Raw genomic sequence first — 22,183 nt, 5'->3', positions numbered from 1 at the left:
TCGGTTCCTGTAGAAGTGTGTGGTTTGTGTTTCCGCTGCATTTCACAGGTCAGGGTAGTTTATACAAATCAGGCTGACGATGTACGGAGGAGTGTTTTGGTATATTTATACACTGATGTCATGCAAATAAAGAGACAGTATTAGGTCAGAGTTCCATCCGTTTTCTAGATAGACAGACAACATTCACACTCACATTCACACACTAGGGCCAATTTAGTGTTGTCAATCAACCTATCCCCAGGGGCATGTCTTTGGAGGTGGGAGGAAGCTGGAGTACCCGGAGGGAACCCGTCAGGGTACCCACAGAAACTCCACACAGAAACTGTGCTTCTGTGTGCAAACTCCACACAAAAAGACCCAGAGTCAAGGGATTGAACCCAGGACCTTAACCCCTGTTTCACTGTGCTGCCCATATATTATATATATAGTACAGGCCAAAAGTTTGGACACACCTTCTCATTCAATGCGTTTTCTTTATTTTCATGACTATTTACATTGTAGATTGTCACTGAAGGCAGTACATATTACATATTGTTATGAACGTGTCTGTTACTACATTTATATATAGACTTGCAGTGTGCATATAAAACGTTGATGGAGGGTTTTGAAGTAATTTTAGAGGGCTTTGAAGGCTAAAACTGTGACTCCCATTAGCTATATCTTCTCAGCGTTTTTTAACATCTTCAAAATCCTAATAGAAACAAACACGTGTGTTCTTGTCTCTCATAATGATTGTGAACAGTAGGCAAAATTCCCCCCCAAAAAGTGCAGTTCCCCTTTAAGAGCTTGGTAACGATAAATGCCATCTTTCCAAAAACTGCTGTAAAAATACCTGTATTTTATCAGTAATGTTATTATTAACCCCTGAGATGGGTTGACAGAAACACTGACTTTCATGCATTATTTTTTATACAGTGTAAAAAACCTCACACTTGAGGTGCTACTGTAGTAACAAAAATATAATCTTGCAAAAACTGCTATAAAAATATTATCATTATTATTAAATCCTGAAATTGATAGAAATTGACAAACATTGATTATAATTTATAATATATTTTTACAGTATAAAAAAAAAAAAACACTTTCCCTATCCTGTATTGAATATCGGTCCGGTATGAGCAAAAAAACAAGTGTCTAATTCATACTTGCCAACCCTCCCGGATTTTCCGGGAGACTCCCGAAATTCAGCGCCTCTCCCAAAAACCTCCCGGGACAAATTTTCTCCTGAAAATCTCCCGAAATTCAGGCGGAGCTGGAGGGGGCGTGGCCTCCAGCTCCATGCGGACCTGAGTCCGCTTTCCCACAATATAAAGAAGGTCTTCAGTAAAGCAGTCCGTCTGCCGTAAACAGCAATGTTGTGACACTCTTAAACAGGACAATACTGCCATCTAGTGCATTTGATGAAAGCACTTTTGTGTGTGCCACACAGCAATGCATAATCAGAGAGGGTGTTCAGCATGGTTAGAAAGATAGTGACAGAGAATAGAACAAGGATGGACAATTCAACCCTTAACTCAACAATGAGTAGATGAGTGTTATGTTTGTGTATATGTGTAAATAAATGAACACTGAAATTCAAGTATTTCTTTTATTTATATATATATATATATATATATATATATATATATATATATATATATATATATATATATATATATATATATATATATATATATATGTGTATTTATATATGTGTATTTATATATATATATCCATCCATCCATTTTCTACCGCTTATTCCCTTCGGGGTCGCAGGGATATATATACAGGTAAAAGCCAGTAAATTAGAATATTTTGAAAAACTTGATTTATTTCAGTAATTGCATTCAAAAGGTGTAACTTGTACATTATATTTATTCATTGCACACAGACTGATGCATTCAAATGTTTATTTCATTTAATTTTGATGATTTGAAGTGGCAACAAATGAAAATCCAAAATTCCGTGTGTCACAAAATTAGAATATTACTTAAGGCTAATACAAAAAAGGGATTTTTAGAAATGTTGGCCAACTGAAAAGTATGAAAATGAAAAATATGAGCATGTACAATACTCAATACTTGGTTGGAGCTCCTTTTGCCTCAATTACTGCGTTAATGCGGCGTGGCATGGAGTCGATGAGTTTCTGGCACTGCTCAGGTGTTATGAGAGCCCAGGTTGCTCTGATAGTGGCCTTCAACTCTTCTGCGTTTTTGGGTCTGGCATTCTGCATCTTCCTTTTCACAATACCCCACAGATTTTCTATGGGGCTAAGGTCAGGGGAGTTGGCGGGCCAATTTAGAACAGAAATACCATGGTCCGTAAACCAGGCACGGGTAGATTTTGCGCTGTGTGCAGGCGCCAAGTCCTGTTGGAACTTGAAATCTCCATCTCCATAGAGCAAGTCAGCAGCAGGAAGCATGAAGTGCTCTAAAACTTGCCGGTAGACGGCTGCGTTGACCCTGGATCTCAGGAAACAGAGTGGACCGACACCAGCAGATGACATGGCACCCCAACCATGCAAATTTTGCATTTCCTTTGGAAATCGAGGTCCCAGAGTCTGGAGGAAGACAGGAGAGGCACAGGATCCACGTTGCCTGAAGTCTAGTGTAAAGTTTCCACCATCAGTGATGGTTTGGGGTGCCATGTCATCTGCTGGTGTCGGTCCACTCTGTTTCCTGAGATCCAGGGTCAACGCAGCCGTCTACCAGCAAGTTTTAGAGCACTTCATGCTTCCTGCTGCTGACTTGCTCTATGGAGATGGAGATTTCAAGTTCCAACAGGACTTGGCGCCTGCACACAGCGCAAAATCTACCCGTGCCTGGTTTACGGACCATGGTATTTCTGTTCTAAATTGGCCCGCCAACTCCCCTGACCTTAGCCCCATAGAAAATCTGTGGGGTATTGTGAAAAGGAAGATGCAGAATGCCAGACCCAAAAACGCAGAAGAGTTGAAGGCCACTATCAGAGCAACCTGGGCTCTCATAACACCTGAGCAGTGCCAGAAACTCATCGACTCCATGCCACGCCGCATTAACGCAGTAATTGAGGCAAAAGGAGCTCCAACCAAGTATTGAGTATTGTACATGCTCATATTTTTCATTTTCATACTTTTCAGTTGGCCAACATTTCTAAAAATCCCTTTTTTGTATAAGCCTTAAGTAATATTCTGTCATGACTTGGACTGTGGAGTTTTTGTTTTCCCAAGATGCAAAAGGATTTGGATCGGACATGGGTTGAAGGTAGATACATTTTTAATAATAACACTCAAAAGAACAAAAGGCGCGCTCAAGGCGGATGTACAACTTGACTAATGAAAACAAAAGACTTGCACGGGGGCAAAAAACTAGGAACAACAAAAAAACACTAACTGTGGCAATAATAAACAAACTTACTTGGCATGGGCATGAAGTGCGCAGAGGTGGACAGAGTGTGACAGGGGGCATAAATGCGGGGATAGCAGGGTGAGAAAGGCTATGACTCCAGGACGAACAACAGAAAATGAAAAGCTTAAATAACACAGACATGATTAACAACAGGTGCGTGACTCAAAACAGGTGCGTGACATGACAGGTGAAACTAATGGGTAACTATGGTGACAAGACAAGGGAGTGAAAAAGCCAGAAACTAAACAAAACATGACTAAGACAAAACATGATTACACAGACATGACAGAACTCCCCCCTTACGGACAGATCCCAGATGTCCAAGAAAAAACTTAACAAGAGTCATGGGAGGGCGGGAGGGGGACATGGCGGTGGGTCGCCAGCCCAAGTGGCCCCGAATCCATCGAGGCATAGTCATGTGGCGGCGGCGAGTGGAACGCCGCTGCAGCAGGCGAGGTGGGCGACCCGGGACAGGCCACATCCGTGGCCGACTGGGAGGTGGGCGCACTTGGCGTGGCGGGCGACCAGGTAGCGGCCATATCCGTGGCCGACGAGGAGACAGGCGCGTCGTCATCTTTGCAGGCGTGGAAGCTCGGCGTGGCACGTCAGGCGGCGAAGCTCGGCGTGGCACGTCAGGCGGCGAAGCTCGGCGTGGCACGTCAGGCGGCGAAGCTCGGCGTGGCACGTCAGGGTCTTGGTCTAGGTCTTGGCATGGCGGGTCTTGGTCTTGGCATGGCGGGTCTTGGTCTTGGTCTTGGCGCGGGTCTTGGTCTTGGTGCGGGTCTTTGTCTTGGTGTGGGTCTTTGTCTTGGTCTTGGTGTGGGTCTTTGTCTTGGTCTTGGTGTGGGTCTTTCTCTTGGTCTTGGTGTGGGTCTTTCTCTTGGTCTTGGTGTGGGTCTTTCTCTTGGTCTTGGTGTGGGTCTTGGTCTTGGTCTTGGTGTGGGTCTTGGTCTTGGTCTTGGTCTTGGCATGGAGGGTCTTGGTCTTGGCATGGAGGGTCTTGGTCTTGAACTTGGCGTGGAGGGTCTTGGTCTTGGACTTGGCGTGGAGGGTCTTGGTCTTGGACTTGGCGTGGAGAGTCTTGGTCTTGGACTTGGCGTGGAGGGTCTTGGTCTTGGCGTGGAGGGTCTTGGTCTTGGCTTGGCAGTGCTTGGCGGCGTGGAGCTGGTACCGGAGCTTGGCATGATGCGGCTAGGCGTGGTGCGGGTACTGGAGTCTGCCGTGGAACTTGGCGTGGTGGAGCTGGTGCTAGCCTTGGTGCGGCGACAGGTGCTAGCCGAGGTGCAGCGACAGGTGCTAGCCGTGGAGCAGCGGCAGGTGCTAGCCTTGGAGCAGCGGCAGGTGCTAGCCTTGGAGCAGCGGCAGGTGCTAGCCTTGTAGCAGCTAGCCGTGGTGCTAGCCTTGGAGCAACTAGCCGTGGTGCTAGCCTTGGAGCAGCTAGCCGTGGTGCTAGCCGTGGAGCAGGTGGAGGTGGCCTAGCTGGGGGTTGCGGCTTGGCAGGTCGGAAGACTGGTGAGGGCGGTCGTGCTGGAGGCTGTGGCTTGACGGGTCGGAAGACTGGTGGTGGCGGCCGTGCTGGAGGCTGTGGCTTGGCATGGTGATGCCGAGCCACCCCACCAACACAGCCCCCGACCCCAGCCCCCCCCTCAAGGGGCGGATACCAGACGCGCTCCCTGCGGTCTGGAACTCTCTGTAGGGGTGGGCGGAGGAGGGCAGAAACTTCCCCATTAAATTGTCCAAATTGTCTAATTTGTACCTGTGTTTTTGTGGGTGAAAAAAAAAATGTTTGTGACTTGGGCGTGACTTGAGTCCTGGGGGGCGGGGCATGAAATTTGGGTGGCTTGTCTTGACAGGATCTAATGTTCAAAATCATATTTTGGTAGTGTTGAATCATGGTCATGGGATTGGAGTCTTTTGCTGGAGGTGAGTGATCAAAAGAAAAAGAGTTGAAAAAAAAATCCTGGTCTGTGACGTCATTTTGGAGCTGCGGAGCTGGCAGCAGCCTGCTTCCGCCCGGAGTGGGAGGAGTCTGCGGGAGCGCTGCGTGCGGTCTGCTCGCCTTCCCTGACGTCCTCGGTCTGGAGCGGCGCTTCCGGGATTGCGGTGACGCAGCCTCGTCCTCGGACCAAATGGAGCTAATAGGAATAAGCTTCCCATTTGGCCCCCACGTCAGGTCTCGCTCCTAACGACTCCCAACTTCCTTCTTCAACCAAATTCTTTGCGGGAAAGCGATTAGCTGGAGTCATAATGTCATGACTTGGACTGTGGAGTTTTTGTTTTCCCAAGATGCAAAAGGATTTGGATCGGACATGGCTTGAAGGTAGATACATTTTTAATAATAACACTCAAAAGAACAAAAGGCGTGCTCAAGGCGGATGTACAACTTGACTAATGAAAACAAAAGACTTGCACGGGGGCAAAAAACTAGGAACAACAAAAAAAACACTAACTGTGGCAATAATAAACAAACTTACTTGGCATGGGCATGAAGTACGCAGAGGTGGACAGAGTGTGACAGGGGGTATAAATGCGGGGATAGCAGGGTGAGAAAGGCTATGACTCCAGGACGAACAACAGAAAATGAAAAGCTTAAATAACACAGACATGATTAACAACAGGTGCGTGACTCAAAACAGGTGCGTGCGTGACATGACAGGTGAAACTAATGGGTAACTATGGTGACAAGACAAGGGAGTGAAAAAGCCAGAAACTAAACAAAACATGACTAAGACAAAACATGATTACACAGACATGACATATTCTAATTTTGTGACACACGGAATTTTGGATTTTCATTTGTTGCCACTTCAAATCATCAAAATTAAATGAAATAAACATTTGAATGCATCAGTCTGTGTGCAATGAATAAATATAATGTACAAGTTACACCTTTTGAATGCAATTACTGAAATAAATCAAGTTTTTCAAAATATTCTAATTTACTGGCTTTTACCTGTGTGTGTGTGTGTGTGTGTGTGTGTGTGTGTGTGTGTGTGTGTGTATATATATATATATATATATATATGAAATACTTGACTTGGTGAATTCTAGCTGTAAATATACTCCTCCCCTCTTAACCACGCCCCCAACCACGCCCCCGCCCCCGCCCCAACCACGCCCCCGCCCCCACCTCCCGAAATTGGAGGTCTCAAGGTTGGCAAGTATGGTCTAATTATATACGCTTGCATCTAAAATCTCCAATACAAGCTCCGATACAAGTACCGTATTTTCCGCACTATAAGGCGCACCGGATTATTAGCCGCACCTTCTATGAATTACATATTTCATAATTTTGTCCACCAATAAGCCGCCCCGGACTAAAAGCCGCGCCTACGCTGCGCTAAAGTGAATGTCAAAAAAACGCTGCGCTAAAGTGAATGTCAAAAAAACAGTCAGATAGTTCAGTCAAACTTTAATAATATATTGAAAACCAGCGTTCTAACAACTCTGTCCCAAAATGTACAAATGTGCAATCACAAACATAGTAAAATTCAAAATGGTGTAGAGCAATAGCAACATACCGGTAATGTTGCTCGAACGTTAATGTCACAACACACAACACACAAAATAAACATAGCGCTCACTTTCTGAAGTTATTCTTCATTCGTACCGGTAAATCCTTCGAATTCTTCGTCTTCGGTGTCCGAATTGAAAAGTTGCGCTAGCGTGGCTTCCAAAATGGCGGGCTCCGTCTCTTCGAAATCATCGGATTCAGTGTCGCTGTTGTTGTGCAGCAGTTCTGTGAATCCTGCCTTCCGGAAAGCTCGGACCACAGTTGTGACAGAAATATCTGCCCAGGCATTTACAATCCACTGGCAGATGTTGGCGTATGTTGTCCGGCGTTGTCTGCCCGTCTTAGTGAAGGTGTGTTCGCCTTCGGTCATCCATTTTTCCCACGCAGTTCGCAGTCGTGATTTGAATGCCCTGTTGACACCAATATCCAGCGGTTGGAGTTCTTTGGTTAATCCACCCGGAATGACGGCGAGTGTTGTATTTGTGTGCTTCACTTGTTTTTTGACACCATCTGTGATGTGGGCGCGCATAGAGTCATATATCAACATGGACGGAGCAGCGTGAAAAAAGCCACCCGGCCGCTTCGCGTAAACTTCCCTTAACCACTCGCTCATCTTTTCTTCATCCATCCATCCCTTCGAGTTAGCTTTTATGATGACGCCGGCTGGAAAGGTCTCTTTTGGCAAGGTCTTCCTTTTGAATATCACCATGAGTGGAAGTTAGCATGGCAAGCTAGAACCACAGTGAAGGATGACTTCTCATTCCCTGTGGAGCGAATATTCACCGTACGTGCTCCCGTTCCACAGTGCGGTTCAGTTGCTGTGAAATACGGTAGTAATCCGTGTGCGGATGGAGAGATTGCGTCTTTTTATGACCCGGATCGTTTAGTAGGAGCCATTTTGTGGTCTTTACAGATGTAAACAGGAAATGAAACGTACGGTGATATCCGCGCGTTTTTTCTTCTTCTTCCGGGGGCGGGTGAAGCGCTTCCTGTTCTATGGGGGCGGGTGAAGCGCTTCCTGTTCTATGGGGGCGGGTGCTTTCCTTGGCGGTTGCTTGCGTAGAAGAAGAAGCGCTTCCTGTTCTACCGGGAAAAAAGATGGCGGCTGTTTACCGAAGTTGCGAGACCGAAACTTTATGAAAATGAATCGTAATAAAGCGCACCGGGTTATTAGGCGCACTGTCAGCTTTTGAGAAAAATTGTGGTTTTTAGGTGCGCCTTATAGTGCGGAAAATACGGTAGTCCTGCAGAGTGTTTACTTGTGCAAAGTTGGACCGCCAGTTAACATTTACTGTAAGTGTCCTCCGATAAGCACACAAGGTTGGTCTTTTTTTATACTTTAGTCAAGTCATTTACAAAAGGTAAAAATGGTAGGCTATAGGCTACTAGGAGCTAGCAGCTACACAACAGCTAAGCACACGAGCTAGACATAAGTAATAAGGGTCCTTCATTGAACAATATTGCTGTTTAAAACACATTTGTCAATATAAACAAGTATCAAAAGGTCTCAGAGGCAGAAGTGTACTAGAAAGTATGCAGTAACAAACGTGTACGCATCACCCAACTAACTGCATCATGAGCTGTACTAGATGTCGCCCAAAAACTAATTACCACTCCACTTCAAATAACAGGCAGCATAAGTCCATTCCAGATGTTGAATAATAAATAGGTTAGTGTTTTCATACCTACTATTGTTCTCTCTTTGAATAAGTTCATATGATAAAACCTTCTATAACAGTCCACACTACAAAATAATACAAGTATGTACGCTTACTGTGGGTATCAGATCAATATCGGTGTAAGCCAATACTCAAGACTTCAATATCGGTATTCATGAAAGTGAAATCACAAAAATGGTAAATTCTCAGAAAAACAAGAAGTCAACAGACTGCTGTGACTTGGACTTTTCTCTGATCAAAGAAATTGTTGATTTTATAGCTGTTCCCTTCACTTATATATGCAATATTTCTTTTATAAAAGGTGTCTTCCCAAAGAAAATGAAAACGGAAAAAGTTATTCCCATCTTCAAAAGTGGAGATAAGCATCAGTTCACCAACTACTACTTCGATACAGTACTCCTGGTACCTGGGAATCGATACCGGTACTCAACAGTACCAATTGTTGGTACTTTTGTGTGTGTTCATGTGGTAAACATATTTTATTTGTGTAACAATGAAATCTTAAAATGTTTAAATGTAACATATTTATATCTCTTTATCGATCGATCATCAAATATATCGAAACAATAACCAATTATTTGTAGAGTAACATGTTTGCAATGGTTTTGCAAATGTTTTCAACATAAAAACACTAAACTGCAACAATGCAGTGTTACTTTCTTAGTATTGCACAAAATAAAACATGTCACCATGTATTCCTTTCTATTTTCTATCTGTAATATAGGCACGGCCCGAGGGTCAAAAAGGACACGTGCGATCGGCCGTTAAAAAAATGAGTGCCAATTTTGAAATGTATAGTTAACGTGTTATCGCGTTAACTTTGACAGCCCTAGTAGGAAGGCTTTCTTGCAGAAAACAGTGAGAACTTTTGCTGCATGCTTTGAATTGGAAATAATAGTGCCACCTGTTGGACAAATATAACAATTACAAAGTGAACATTTCAATGAGACACTGAATGGCACAAAATGTCCCCATGCAGCAAGGGTTAATTCTTTGTTCATATACCTATAGTCCTCTAGAAAATACAAACCTCCTCTATTTTCACCCTGTTTTGCATTTGATGATTTATTTCCCACTCATAGGGAAACAAAAACATGTCAAAGCAGCCTGGAAGAATACTCTAAAATGTTACATCACACGGCCAGCTCTTGTTTCCACGCTGCGTTTGTGCTGATGGCGCACGTCTGGAGAGAGATCCCAGCTTCTGCCGTGTGCACCGCCATATTTTACTCATACTCTAATAACCGAGGCTCCGTCAGTCATTACAAGAATCTCATCTATATTCATGAACTCTCTCCCAATAGCTGCATTTGTGAATATGAACAATGTCTCTGAACATGATGTAGTCTGCTTCAATTATTCACTAAACAATATACTGTAAGTAAGCAAATAATTATGGCTAGTATATACCCTGACTTTTAATTATTCTATACATTTTAGCCATGTATTAAACGCTGAGGAAATATTTTCAAAGTCAGCGTGACAAGACTAAAGATCTTTAAAAATATGACCCCTACACTCTAAAGTCAAAGTTGCAATCCGTTTTCATCGTCAACGCTTACATATTTATTTGAACTTTTATCCAATCATTGTAAATTAACTGCAACTTCAGATTTGTGTCAATTAAACCTTTTGAATAGCAGTTTAGTAAGTAGAATTTTTTATAAATTGTTCATTGTTTTCCATTGTTCATTTGTTCTTCCCAAAAAATATTACAAAACAATACAACCAACCCCCCCACCCCCCGCCCCTGACACACACACACAAACATGTATTATTTTCCATATAATAAATAGTCTTTGGCGGTATTTAACATTTTCGGAATAGCCTTAAAAATGTACATAAAATGTTATTAAGTCATCATACACTATATTGCCAAAAGTATTTGACCACCCATCCAAATGATCAGAATCAGGTGTCCTAATCACCTGATTAGGTGTATAAAATCAAGCACTTAGTCACGGAGACTGTTTCTACAAACATTTGTGAAAGAATGGGCCGCTCTCAGTGATTTCCAGCGTGGAACTGTCATGCCTGCGATGAGTTGGCGACTTGTCCAGGGTGTACCCTGCCTTCCGCCCGAATGCAGCGGAGATAGGGTCCAGCAACACCCGCAACCCCAAAAGGGACAAGCGGTGAAAAATGAATGGATGGATGGAACTGTCATAGGATGCCACCTGTGCAACATATCCAGTCGTGAAATATTCCAAAGTCAACTGTCGGCTTTATTATAAGAAAATGGAAGTTTGGGAACAACAGGAACTCAGCCACCAAGTGGTAGGCCACGTAAACTGACAGAGAGGGGTCAGCGGATGCTGAAGCGCATAGTGCAAAGAGGTCGCCGACTTTCTGCACAGTCAGTTGCTACAGAGCTCCAAACTTCGTGTGACATTCCAATTAGCCTACATACAGTACGCAGAGAGCTTCATGGAATGGGTTTCCATGGCCGAGCAGCTGCATCTAAGCCATACATCACCAAGTCCAATGCAATGCGTGGGATGTTGTGGTGTAAAGCACGTCGCCACTGGACTCGAGAGCAGTGGCGATGCCTTCTCTGGAGTGATGAATCACGCTTTTTCATCTGGCAATCTGATGGACGAGTCTGGGTTTGGAGTTTGCCAGTACCTTCGGACTGCATTGTGCCAAGTGTGAACATTGGTGGATGAGGAATTATCGTGTGGGGTTGTTTTTCAGGAGTTGGGCTTGGCCCATTAGTTCCAGTGAAAGGAACTTTGAATGCTCCAGGATACCAAAACATTTTGGACGATTCCATGCTCCCAACCTTGTGGGAACAATTTTGAGCGGGCCCCTTGCTCTTCCAACATGATTGTGCACCAGTGCACAAAGCAAGGTCAATAAAAACATGGATGACAGAGTCTGGTGTGGATGAACTTGACTAGCCTGCACAGAGTCCTGACCTGAACCCGATAAATCACCTTTGGGATCAATTAGAACAGAGACTAAGACCCAGGCCCTCTCGAACAACATCAGTGTGTGACCTCACCAAAGCGCTTTTGGAAGAATGGTCGAAAATCCTTATAAACACACCCCACTACCCTGTGGACAGCCTTCCCAGAAGAGTTGAAGCTGTAATAGCTGCAAAAGGTGGCCCGACATCATATTGAACCCCATGGGTTAGCAATGGGATGGCACCTCAAGTTCATATGTGAGTCAAGGCAGGTGGCCAAATACTTTTGGAAATAAGTGTATATACGTTTGTGGAGGAGGGCGTGGTCGGCGCGCCTCCTGCAGGAATGGGGTGTGTATGGCCAGGCCTCGAAGCCAGCGGCAGGTGAGTAGATTGCCCATTATCTATTATCTAATCAGCTGTCGCCCTTATTAGCAGCAGCCGGTCCGAGACATGTGGTTGGAGTTTGAATTGGAGCCAAGAGAGAGACACGCCGGACTGAAAAGTCTTAAATATATATTGCTGGAAAGCAAACTATACTTGTGTATGACAAATAAAAGACTTGCTCCAACCTGTATACCGGGCTCGAGAAGATCTGTCGGCACCAGGAGAACCCTCACAGCAGAGAGACTTCCACAACGTTGTTTTCTGTAAATCATTTAAACAACTTCACACATGTTCAAAACTACCGAACAATCGGTTATTTTCTGGATTTCAACCCTTTAAATTCCAGTTTAGTTTAGTCAATTGAATGATTAATTCTTGATTACAAAGGCAAACAATGTACAGTATTATCGTCCATATGATACATATTAGCAGGTGATTAGATTATTATGTATGTCAAGAAAACGGGCTTCATTGCGTTCACATGTTTAATGTTTTAACACCTTGGTGATAAAATATGCAACATGAACCTATACATGCTGTTTAACATAATGATCAATAATAAACAAATTATATCATCACAAGCATCCTTATATTTTTCAAGTTTATATTTGCCAATGTTGCGTTCACTGACTTCTGTCATCCAGCAGCTTGTTGCAGATATCCTTTAAAAAGAAAACTAAACTAAATTTATGCAAACCCCAAATGGCCATGTAGATATAAATAAAATCTCAACTTGATGCATCGCTGTTGCCTGGTGAACGTGAACGCGCCTCCATCTATCCACTGGGGGGGGGGTGTTATGTAGGAGCTGGCCAGTGAGGAATCGAGCTGGGCGATACTGCAAATTTGATATCAATCTGATAACTACAAGGACAGTATTGTCAATTTACTTTTTTTTTTTTTTCAGGGTGTGTGAATGATTTAGTCTTTTGGACCTGGAATTTGGAGCTTATGATGAACATAAGTCGTTCCACGCAGAATTGGCATTGGGAATTACATTTGTAAATGGACGATAAAAACAGTGGTGTGCCGTCAGGGCCAGCAAGGCCTTCTCTGCGGGCCTAACAACCAGAAATCATGATCCGGTTAAAGATAAAATTACTTTCTAATTTACTTTCCTTAAATATCTAAAATTATTCATATTCTCTTCATGTCGTATTAAGCTCCTTCCAGTGCTGTTGTTTTTAGTTTTAGTTTGTATCCAATCAGAATTCAGCTAGCTTATGTGAAGTGAAGTGAAGTGAAGTGAATTATATTTATATAGCGCTTTTCTAAAGTGACTCAAAGCGCTTTACATTGTGAAACCCAATATCTAATTTACATTTTTAAACCAGTGTGGGTGGCACTGAGAGCAGGTGGGTAAAGTGTCTTGCCCAAGGACACAACGGCAGTGACTAGGATGGCGGAAGCGGGGATCGAACCTGCAACCCTCAAGTTGCTGGCACGGCCGCTCTACCAACCGAGCTATACCGCCCCATGTTGCCATGTTGTACCAAATCTGCCCGGGGCCTTCAGAATCAACAATGAGGGTATCCGTGCACTTTAAGTGAACGGGGACATATAGTTGATAGACAGTTGCGATAGCCAATCAGATCACGAGTTGTTGTCAGTAAGGCCTTCTAGATGGTTTCATGTTGAACGTGACATTTACGCGTCCTGTGATTGGATACTCACCGGGACCGTTAGCGGATTAATTTGAAAACACATACAGTTGATAGACAGTTGCGATAGCCAATCAGATCACAAGTTGTTGACAGTAGCCTATCTAGGTAGCCTGATGTTAACGAGACTGTGATTGGATACTCACTTGTCATTCCAAAGTGAGTATCCAATCAGAAGTTGCTACTTAGCAGGAATCAGGAAGTGTTGACCCACAAAGAAGGAGAACAAAACGTTGATTAGGTGGCAGATATATATTGTGATGTTATGAGCTAGGTAACATAAGAACTCCATTACCCAGCATGCCACAGTAGTGAAGAGCATGAGCAGTAGTCCCATTTAGGTCGTTGAATGTAGCCATGCCGGCAGCTGGATGTTATTGAGGAGCACGCTGTGGAACTCGGCTTTATTTTTTCACGTTTAATATGTTTTTTGCAATTTTAATTTTGACATTACCCCATAAGGTATGTTTTAATTGCTGATGCGGGTTTATGGATTTTTAAATGCCCCAGAAAATAACCCGTTTTGTACACTGTTAATGTGGTTCAATGCCCAGTCATGCGTAAATGTGTTTCTGTATAGTATTTCTCCAGCAATGGTCATGTGGGGACATAAATTATGGTATTTTGAGAGGTAATCATTGAAGTCGGACATCACTGAAGGCCTAGGTGGGAAACGCACGGCCCACCACTGGATAAAACTAACTGTAAAACAAACAGTACAAAAACGTCAAAGTGTCATGCAGACTGATATGATTGCATATTTAATGATTAGAATTTAAACTACACTGAACACAGGAAAAATAGTATTTGTACCCGCTTCCTAAAAGTACTTTTTTATCATGAAATATAATCATTTAAATCCTTCATAATATATAAATATTATACTGTTTACATATTTATGTTACTCATTATCCCAACTATAATTTATTTTATTCTAAAAACAACAATCTAGATAAAAATCACATATTAGTGGTGTGTCTGGGTTGTCACTGTTACCATAACACAGTGCTTCTCCATTATTTTCTGTTAGGCCCCACTAAAAAGAAGAAAACATTTCACGCCCCCTACTCTCTGCCACGAATACAAATACCCGGTAGTCTCATGTGTTTGTAAAATTGTTATAAGTACACCTCTGCATGACATTGTATCCTTATTAACATTAAAGACAACAAAAATAAAGTAATATAAATAAATTTACAACAAAGAATAACTTTATTAACATTGTTTTGTACTTTGGAACTACTAAATTATTAGTTTGTAAACCCTTAATAAGAAATTCTAGTTGGCAAAAAGGAACTAAAATAAATAGAAAAATATATAATTTTTATTTAATAAAGAAATCTTTTAGGGCTGCCCCATATAACACATGTGGAAAATGGGAGGACTTTTTTGACTGCCCGTTGCCGTGGGATGCCATATTCAAATTAATCTACAAAACTACTATCGATGTGCAAAATCGTTATTTTCAAATTAAAATTATTTATAACTTCCTACCCACGGGAAAAATGTTAAAACTATGGAATATGACAGAGTCAGATGATTGCCGATTTTGTTGTCAGGAGTCTGAATCCACCCTACATTTGTTTTGGTATTGTCATATTGTGTCTTCGTTTTGGGTGGAAGTTGAAAAAACGTGTTTAAGGATTGGTTTGTTTATGAAGCTTGATGTGGTTTCTGTTATTTTAGGAGAGTTCATTGACAGTCATGATTTAGTCAATTTAATTATATTACTCGGTAAAAGGTTTATTTTTAAGGCCAAAAACAGATATTCACTTAGTATTTCTTTCTTTAAAACATTTATTCAGTATTTTTTAACTTTAGAAAATGATATGGTTGAAAACGATAATGATGCCAAAAAACATAAAAAAAAGATGGGAAGTCCTCAAAGGCTTATTTTGAAAATGTAATTTTGTTTATAAATGATATGCAATCTGTTGTTGTGTTCCCTATTTTAAGTGTACATAAATGAAGGTATGTGTTGCTGAGTCCGACTTGGATGTGATCTGGACTGTACAGGGGTGCTTAATTTGAAAATGTACTTTTGTTTGTGGATTGTATGCAACCTGTTGTGTTCCCTGGTTTTCAGTGTACATGGGTGAAGGTGTGTTGCTGAGCCCGATCTGGACGTAATCTGAACTGGACCTGGTTTTAAGAACCCTTTTGAACAATCAGATTTCATTGACAACCCGGTCTGGTGAAGATAAGGTCCTTTGTTTGTTTTTTTAATTTTATTTTTAATTTTTTTATTTTTTTTTAAGTAGAATAAAATAAGATAAATAATAAAAATAAATAAATAAGAAAAAACTTTTTCTTGGATAGAAAAGAAAGTAAAACAATATAAAAACAATTACATAAAAAAATAGTAATTAATGAAAATGTTAGTGGACCAGCAGCACACACAATCATGTGTGCTTTAAAGACTGTATTCCTTGCAGACTGTATTATTCTGATATTGTAGGAACCAGAAGTTTTTAATAACAGAAAGAGACAGCTCCTTTTGTGTAAATGAGTGTGGCTGAGTGTGGATGGGGGAGGGAGGGTTTTCTTGGGTTGATGCACTAATGGTAAGTGTATCTTGTGTTTTTTATGTTGTTGAAAATAAAAAAACAAACAAACAAACAAACAAAAAAAAACATTGTTTTGTAGTCTGTAACAGAAAAGATTTAAAGTGCATGAATTTGCCTGAAATAATACAAATGTGAAACTTATTTAAACTATAAACATTTTTAATGACAAATAAGGTATGTTTGAAGTGTAATTGTATGCATCAGTGTATGTTTGTACATATGCATGTACCGGTATGTATAATTTGTACCGTGAATGTGCGCTCTGGGTGTATGTACTGTGTGTATGTATGTACTGTATATATGTTTATATGAATGTACATATGTATGAATGTACTGTTTATATGTACATTTGTATGTATGTATGTATGTGCATATGTATACTGTATGTGCGTATGTATGTATGAATATATTGTATGTATGTATGTGTACGTATGTACAAACAGTATATTTTTCTCCCAGTATGTGTGGGAGCTAAAGCACGACCCCTAATTTCATGAATTAATTAAAAAGACACCGTGACTGTGGAACCTCTTTTTTCTGTTTCTTTGTTGAGCAAGCTTTCTAACGATACCAACCTTTAAAATGTGGTAAAAATTAAGAAAGTTATGACATTATTAACAAAACGGTCACAGCTAAAATTTTGAGCCCCATTGACTTTGCATTAAAGAAGTTAACCAGAAATTAGTGCATTTTCACTGGTTTTAAAAATCTGTAACTCTCTTAAAATATATCACAGGAAAATGATACTTATATCACTGACATTGTCTTTAAAAGACCTGTCTGATAATACTGGTTTGATATACAAAACCCAAAACCAATGAAGTTGGCACGTTGTGTAAATGTAAATAAAAACAAAATACAATGATTTGCAAATACTTTTCAACTTATATTTAATTGAATGGACTGCAGAGACAAGATATTTAATGTTCGAACTGAGAAACTTCTGGGTGTTGTTGATAAATGGCTTTCGCTTTGCATAGTAGAGTTTTAACTTGCACTTACAGATGCAGCGACAAATTGTAGTTACTGACAGTGGTTTTCTGAAGTGTTCCTGAGCCCATGTGGTGATATCCTTTACACACTGATGTCGCTTTTTGATGCGGTACTGCCTGAGGGATCCAAGGTCACGGGCATTCAAAGTTGGTTTTCAGCCTTGCTGCTTACATGCAGTTATTTCTCCAGATTCTCTGAACCTTTTGATGATATTACAGACCTTAGATGGTGAAATAGCTAAATTCCTTGCAATTGCTCGTTGAGAAATGTTGTTCTTAAACTGTTCGGATGCTCGCGCATTTGTTCACAAAGTGGTGACCCTCGCCCCATCCATTGTGAATGTTTGTGAATATCTGAGCATTTCATGGAAGCTGCATTTATACCCAATCATGGCACCCAGCTGTTCCCAATTACCTGTTCACCTGTGGGATGTTCCAAATAAGTGTTTGATGAGCATTCCTCAACTTTCTCCATCTTTTTTGCCACTTATGCCAGCTTTTTTTGAAACATGTTGCGGGCCTCAAATTCCAAATGAGCTAATATTTGCAAAAAATAACGTTTTCCAATTCGAACGCACAATCATGGCACCCACCTGTTCCCAACAGCCTGTTCACCTGTGGGATGTTCCAAATAAGTGTTTGATGAGCATTCCTCAACTTTCTCAAGCTTTTTTGCCACTTATGCCAGCTTTTTTTGAAACATGTTGCGGGCCTCAAATTCCAAATGAGCAAATATTTGCAAAAAATTAAGTTTTCCAGTTCGAACATTAAATATATTGTCTTTGCAGTATATTCAATTGAACATAGGTTGAAAAGGATTAGCAAATTATTGTATTCTGTTTTTATTGACCATTTACACATCGTGCCAACTTCACTGGTTTTGGGTTTTGTATATCAATTATTTTTTTAATTTATTTTACAAACATACCTTTTTTGAGTAGTTAAACATTTGTTTTCAGGTTTACAGTTGAAAAAAGTTTATTTTTTAGAGTTTTGACAAACAGTTAGCATTGATTCTGTGGCATGTCCATATTGTAATGTATACCAGTGTTTTTCAACCACTGTGCCGCCCCCGAAAGGGACAAGCGGTAGAAAATGGATGGATGGATGACACTAGTATGCCGTGAGATTACAGTCTGGTTTGCCGTGGGAGATTATGCAATTTCACCTATTTGGGTTAAAAAATTTTTTTGCAAACCAGTAATTATAGTCTGCAAATAATGTGCCTTTTTTGAGTGTCGGTGCTGTGTAGAGCTCGGCAGAGTAACCGTGTAATACTCTTCCATATCAGTAGGTGGCAGCCGGTAGCTAATTGCTTTGTAGATGACGGGAACACGTCGTGTGAGACGACGAGGGTTTGTCGTTGTATCTAATGCTTAAACCAAAGATAAACAAAAGGAGAGTGACCCTAAGAAAAGGAAGGCTATGCAGAACAACACTAAAACCTAACTGGCTACAAAGTAAACAAAAACATAATGCTGGATGACAGCAAAGACTTACTGTGGACCAAAGACGGCGTCCACAAAGTACATCCGTTCATGACATGACAATCAAATATGTCCTCACAAAGAAGGATAGCAACAAATCAAATGTTCTTGATAGCTAAAACAAAGCAGAAGCGGGTAATAGCGCTCAAAGGAAGACATGAAACTTCTACAGGAAAACACCAACAAAACAGGAAAAGCTACCAAAATAGGAGCGCCAGGAAAACAGCAAAAAACTCAGAATAAGTCACGACGTGATGTGACAGGTCGTGAGACAAGAGCTATAGTGATGATTTGTTATGGTTTAAATCGGCTTTTTATTGTCAATATCGGCTACGGAGTTTCATTTTTTTCACACACACACACACACACACACACACACACACACACACACACACACACACACACACACACACGCGCACACACACACACACAATTTGTGTGAGAGTAAACTGAGAAATATCGAGTGTGACCGGATGCTGTTAGTTACCCTTGGTATCGACGCTATCGACCTTTGTATCGCCCTGCCTCGGCGAGGAAAAGGAGGCGGTGGTGTAAGTGGGAGTAGTATCAGCAGAGATTCTGCAGTGTCTTCTGCATTCGAGCATCTCCGTGATGCGTTCACGGCCAAAGCCTTCCTCCTCCTTCCCGTGCGTCCTCTCAGGCGCGGCGGAGATGAACTCTCCCGCCAACTGAACCGGACGCCGGTCCTCTTTCTCCTCCCGCCTCCACTTCCTTCTTTCTCCCTTCTCCCGTCCGTCCGTTCGAATGGAAGATGGTGGCGATAGGCGGGAGGTGTTTCAGCGACGTCCGCCTGCTGTCTCTGCAGGTCATCGTGATGCTCGGCGGCGCGGCGTGGCCTTCTTCGGAGGGACTCACCTTCCCTCAGCAGTACACGTAAGTCCACTACAGAGTTCCCTTTTGACAACTTCGCCGCTATCATAACGCACTAATAATAATAATAATAATAATAAACGCAAGGATGTTACGTAACGTGCTCATTAGAACGACGTGCACGCACGTTTACCAGCCTCCTTCAAAACTGCGTTTTAACTACTGATTATTTGTATTGTACACAATAATGTTCTATTTGACATTTTATTCACTACTTTAAGATGTTTGTGTGTGCTTGATTTGCTGATTAAAAAGCATCTATTTCATTAATGGTCTATATTTTAGACCATGGGTGTCCAAAGTCCGGCCCGGTGTCCATTATTAGTCCGTAGCTTCCATCCATCCATTTTCTACCGCTTGTCCCTCTCGGCGTTGCGGCTTGTTTTTTTAATTTTATACAAGAGGTCCTCGGTCTGAATAGTAAACACCTAAGTCAGGGGTCGGCAACCTTTACCACTCAAAGAGCCATTTTGACCCGTTTCACAAATTAAAGAAAACAATGGAAGCCACAAAACGCTTTTGAAATTTAAAATGAAATAACACTGCATACAAAGGTTTTTTTTTTGCTTTGTACTATGCATAAACCATGGGTCTCAGACACGCGGCCCGCACCTTAATGAGAACGTTTAATGTTAGTGCGACCCGCGAGTTTTATATGAATGGCGCTTGACAGCGTCATACTTGCCAACCCGCCCGATTTTCCCGGGAGATTCTCGTACTTCAGGGCAACTATTCTCTCGAATGTCTGCTAACTTTCACCCAAACAACACTAATAAAGGCGTGCCGTGATGGCACTGCCTTTAGCGCCCTCTACAGCCTGTACTAACAGTGTGCCAGCCCAGTTACATGTTGGAAGAGGCTTCTGTACATACACAAAAGTGACTGTAAGGCATACTTGTTCAACAGCCATACAGGTTTCACTGACGGTGGCGATATGCCTTGCAGTCGCTTACATGTGTGAGCAGGAACCTCATACGACATGTGACTGGGCCGGCACGCAGATAGTATGGTGAAGAAGCTGACGCGACGACATCTTGTCAAGGATGCTAAAGTCAGTGCCATCACGGCACGCCCTCAATATTGTTGTCCGGGTGAAAGTCGTAGAATATTTGCCCCGGGAGATTTTCGGGAGAGGCACTGAAATTCGGAAGTCTCCCGGAAAAATCGGGAGAGTCGGCAAGTATGCAGCTGAGCCGCATCAGAGTGATCAAAGAGCCGCATGCGGCTCCGGAGCCGCGGGTTGCCGACCCCTGACCTAAGTCAATATGCAGAATACATGAAGTACATCAAGTTACAGTAAAATAGTATACTGGAAGGGAATGAAACATCCATCCATCCATTTTCTACCGCTTGTCTCTCTCGGGGTCACAGGGGTGCTGGAGCCTATCCCAGTTGCACTCTGGACAAGTCGCCGCCTCATCGCAGGGGAATGAAACAGTAATTATAAAAAGAGAATAAATCCTTACTTTTATTCCTGTGGTTCGCCCAAGAGACAGGGAGGATCAATAATAATAATAACAATAATAATCACTGTCCGTTTCATAGGAGCAGATCCTCCTTCCATCCATCCATCCATCTTCTTCCGTTTATCAGAGGTCGGGTCACGGGGGCAGCAGCCTAAGCAGCGAAGCCCAGACTTCCCTCTCCCCAGCCACTTCGTCCAGCTCCTCCCGGGGGATCCCGAGGCGTTCCCAGGCCAGCCGGGAGACATAGTCTTCCCAACGTGTCCTGGGTCTTCCCCGTGGCCTCCTACCGGTCGGACGTGCCCGAAACACCTCCCTAGGGAGGCGTTCGGGTGGCATCCTGACCAGATGCCCGAACCACCTCATCTGGCTCTCGATGTGGAGGAGCAGCGGCTTTACTTTGAGCTCCTCCCGGATGACAGAGCTTCTCACCCAATCTCTAAGGGAGAGCCCCGCCACCCGGCAGAGGAAACTCATTTCGGCCGCTTGTACCCGTGATCTTGTCCTTTTGGTCATGACCCAAAGCTCATGACCATAGGTGAGGATGGGAACGTAGATCGACCAATAAATTGAGAGCTATGCCTTCCGGCTCAGCTCCTTCTTCACCACAACGGATCGATACAGCGTCCGCATTACTGAAGACGCCGCACCGATCTGCCTGTCGATCTCACGATCCACTCTTCCCTCACTCGTGAACAAGACTCCGAGGTACTTGAACTCCTCCACTTGGGGCAAGATCTCCTCCCCAACCCGGAGATGGCACTCCACCCTTTTCCGGGCAAGAACCATGGACTCGGACTTGGAGGTGCTGATTCCCATCCCAGTCGCTTCACATTCGGCTGCGAACCGATCCAGTGAGAGCTGAAGATCTTGGCCAGATGAAGCCATCAGGACCACATCATCTGCAAATATCAGAGACCTAATCCTGCAGCCACCAAACTAGATACCCTCAACGCCCTGACTGCGCCTAGAAATTCTGTCCATAAAGGTTATGAACAGAATCGGTGACAAAGGGCAGCCTTGGCGGAGTCCAACCCTCACTGGAAATGGGTCCGACTTACTGCCGGCAATGCGGACCAAGCTCTGACACTGATTATACAGGGAGCGGACCGCCACAATAAGACAGTCCGTTCCCCATACTCTCTGAGCACTCCCCACAGGACTTCCCGGGGTACACGGTCGAATGCCTAGTCCAAGTCCACAAAGCACATGTAGACTGGTTGGGCAAACTCCCATGCAACCTCAAGTACCCTGCCGAGAGTATAGAGC

At 42.7% G+C, this 22,183-nt stretch overlaps 1 protein-coding gene across 1 annotated transcript in view; it reads left to right on the top strand.

The window, feature by feature from the left end:
• Positions 1–19,055: 19,055 nt before the first annotated feature.
• Positions 19,056–22,183, top strand: part of LOC133578310 (voltage-dependent calcium channel subunit alpha-2/delta-2-like) — a 90,589-nt gene continuing 87,461 nt past the window's right edge. Inside the window, exon 1 of the mRNA XM_061932640.2 lies at positions 19,056–19,454. Coding sequence (XP_061788624.2) covers positions 19,333–19,454 — 122 coding nt within the window. The 5' untranslated portion in view covers positions 19,056–19,332. The remainder of the gene's footprint in view (positions 19,455–22,183) is intronic.

This window comes from Nerophis lumbriciformis, linkage group LG38 (assembly GCF_033978685.3).
Source record: "Nerophis lumbriciformis linkage group LG38, RoL_Nlum_v2.1, whole genome shotgun sequence".
NCBI classification, from domain to species: domain Eukaryota; kingdom Metazoa; phylum Chordata; class Actinopteri; order Syngnathiformes; family Syngnathidae; genus Nerophis; species Nerophis lumbriciformis.
This window is presented reverse-complemented; position numbering and strand designations above follow the sequence as displayed.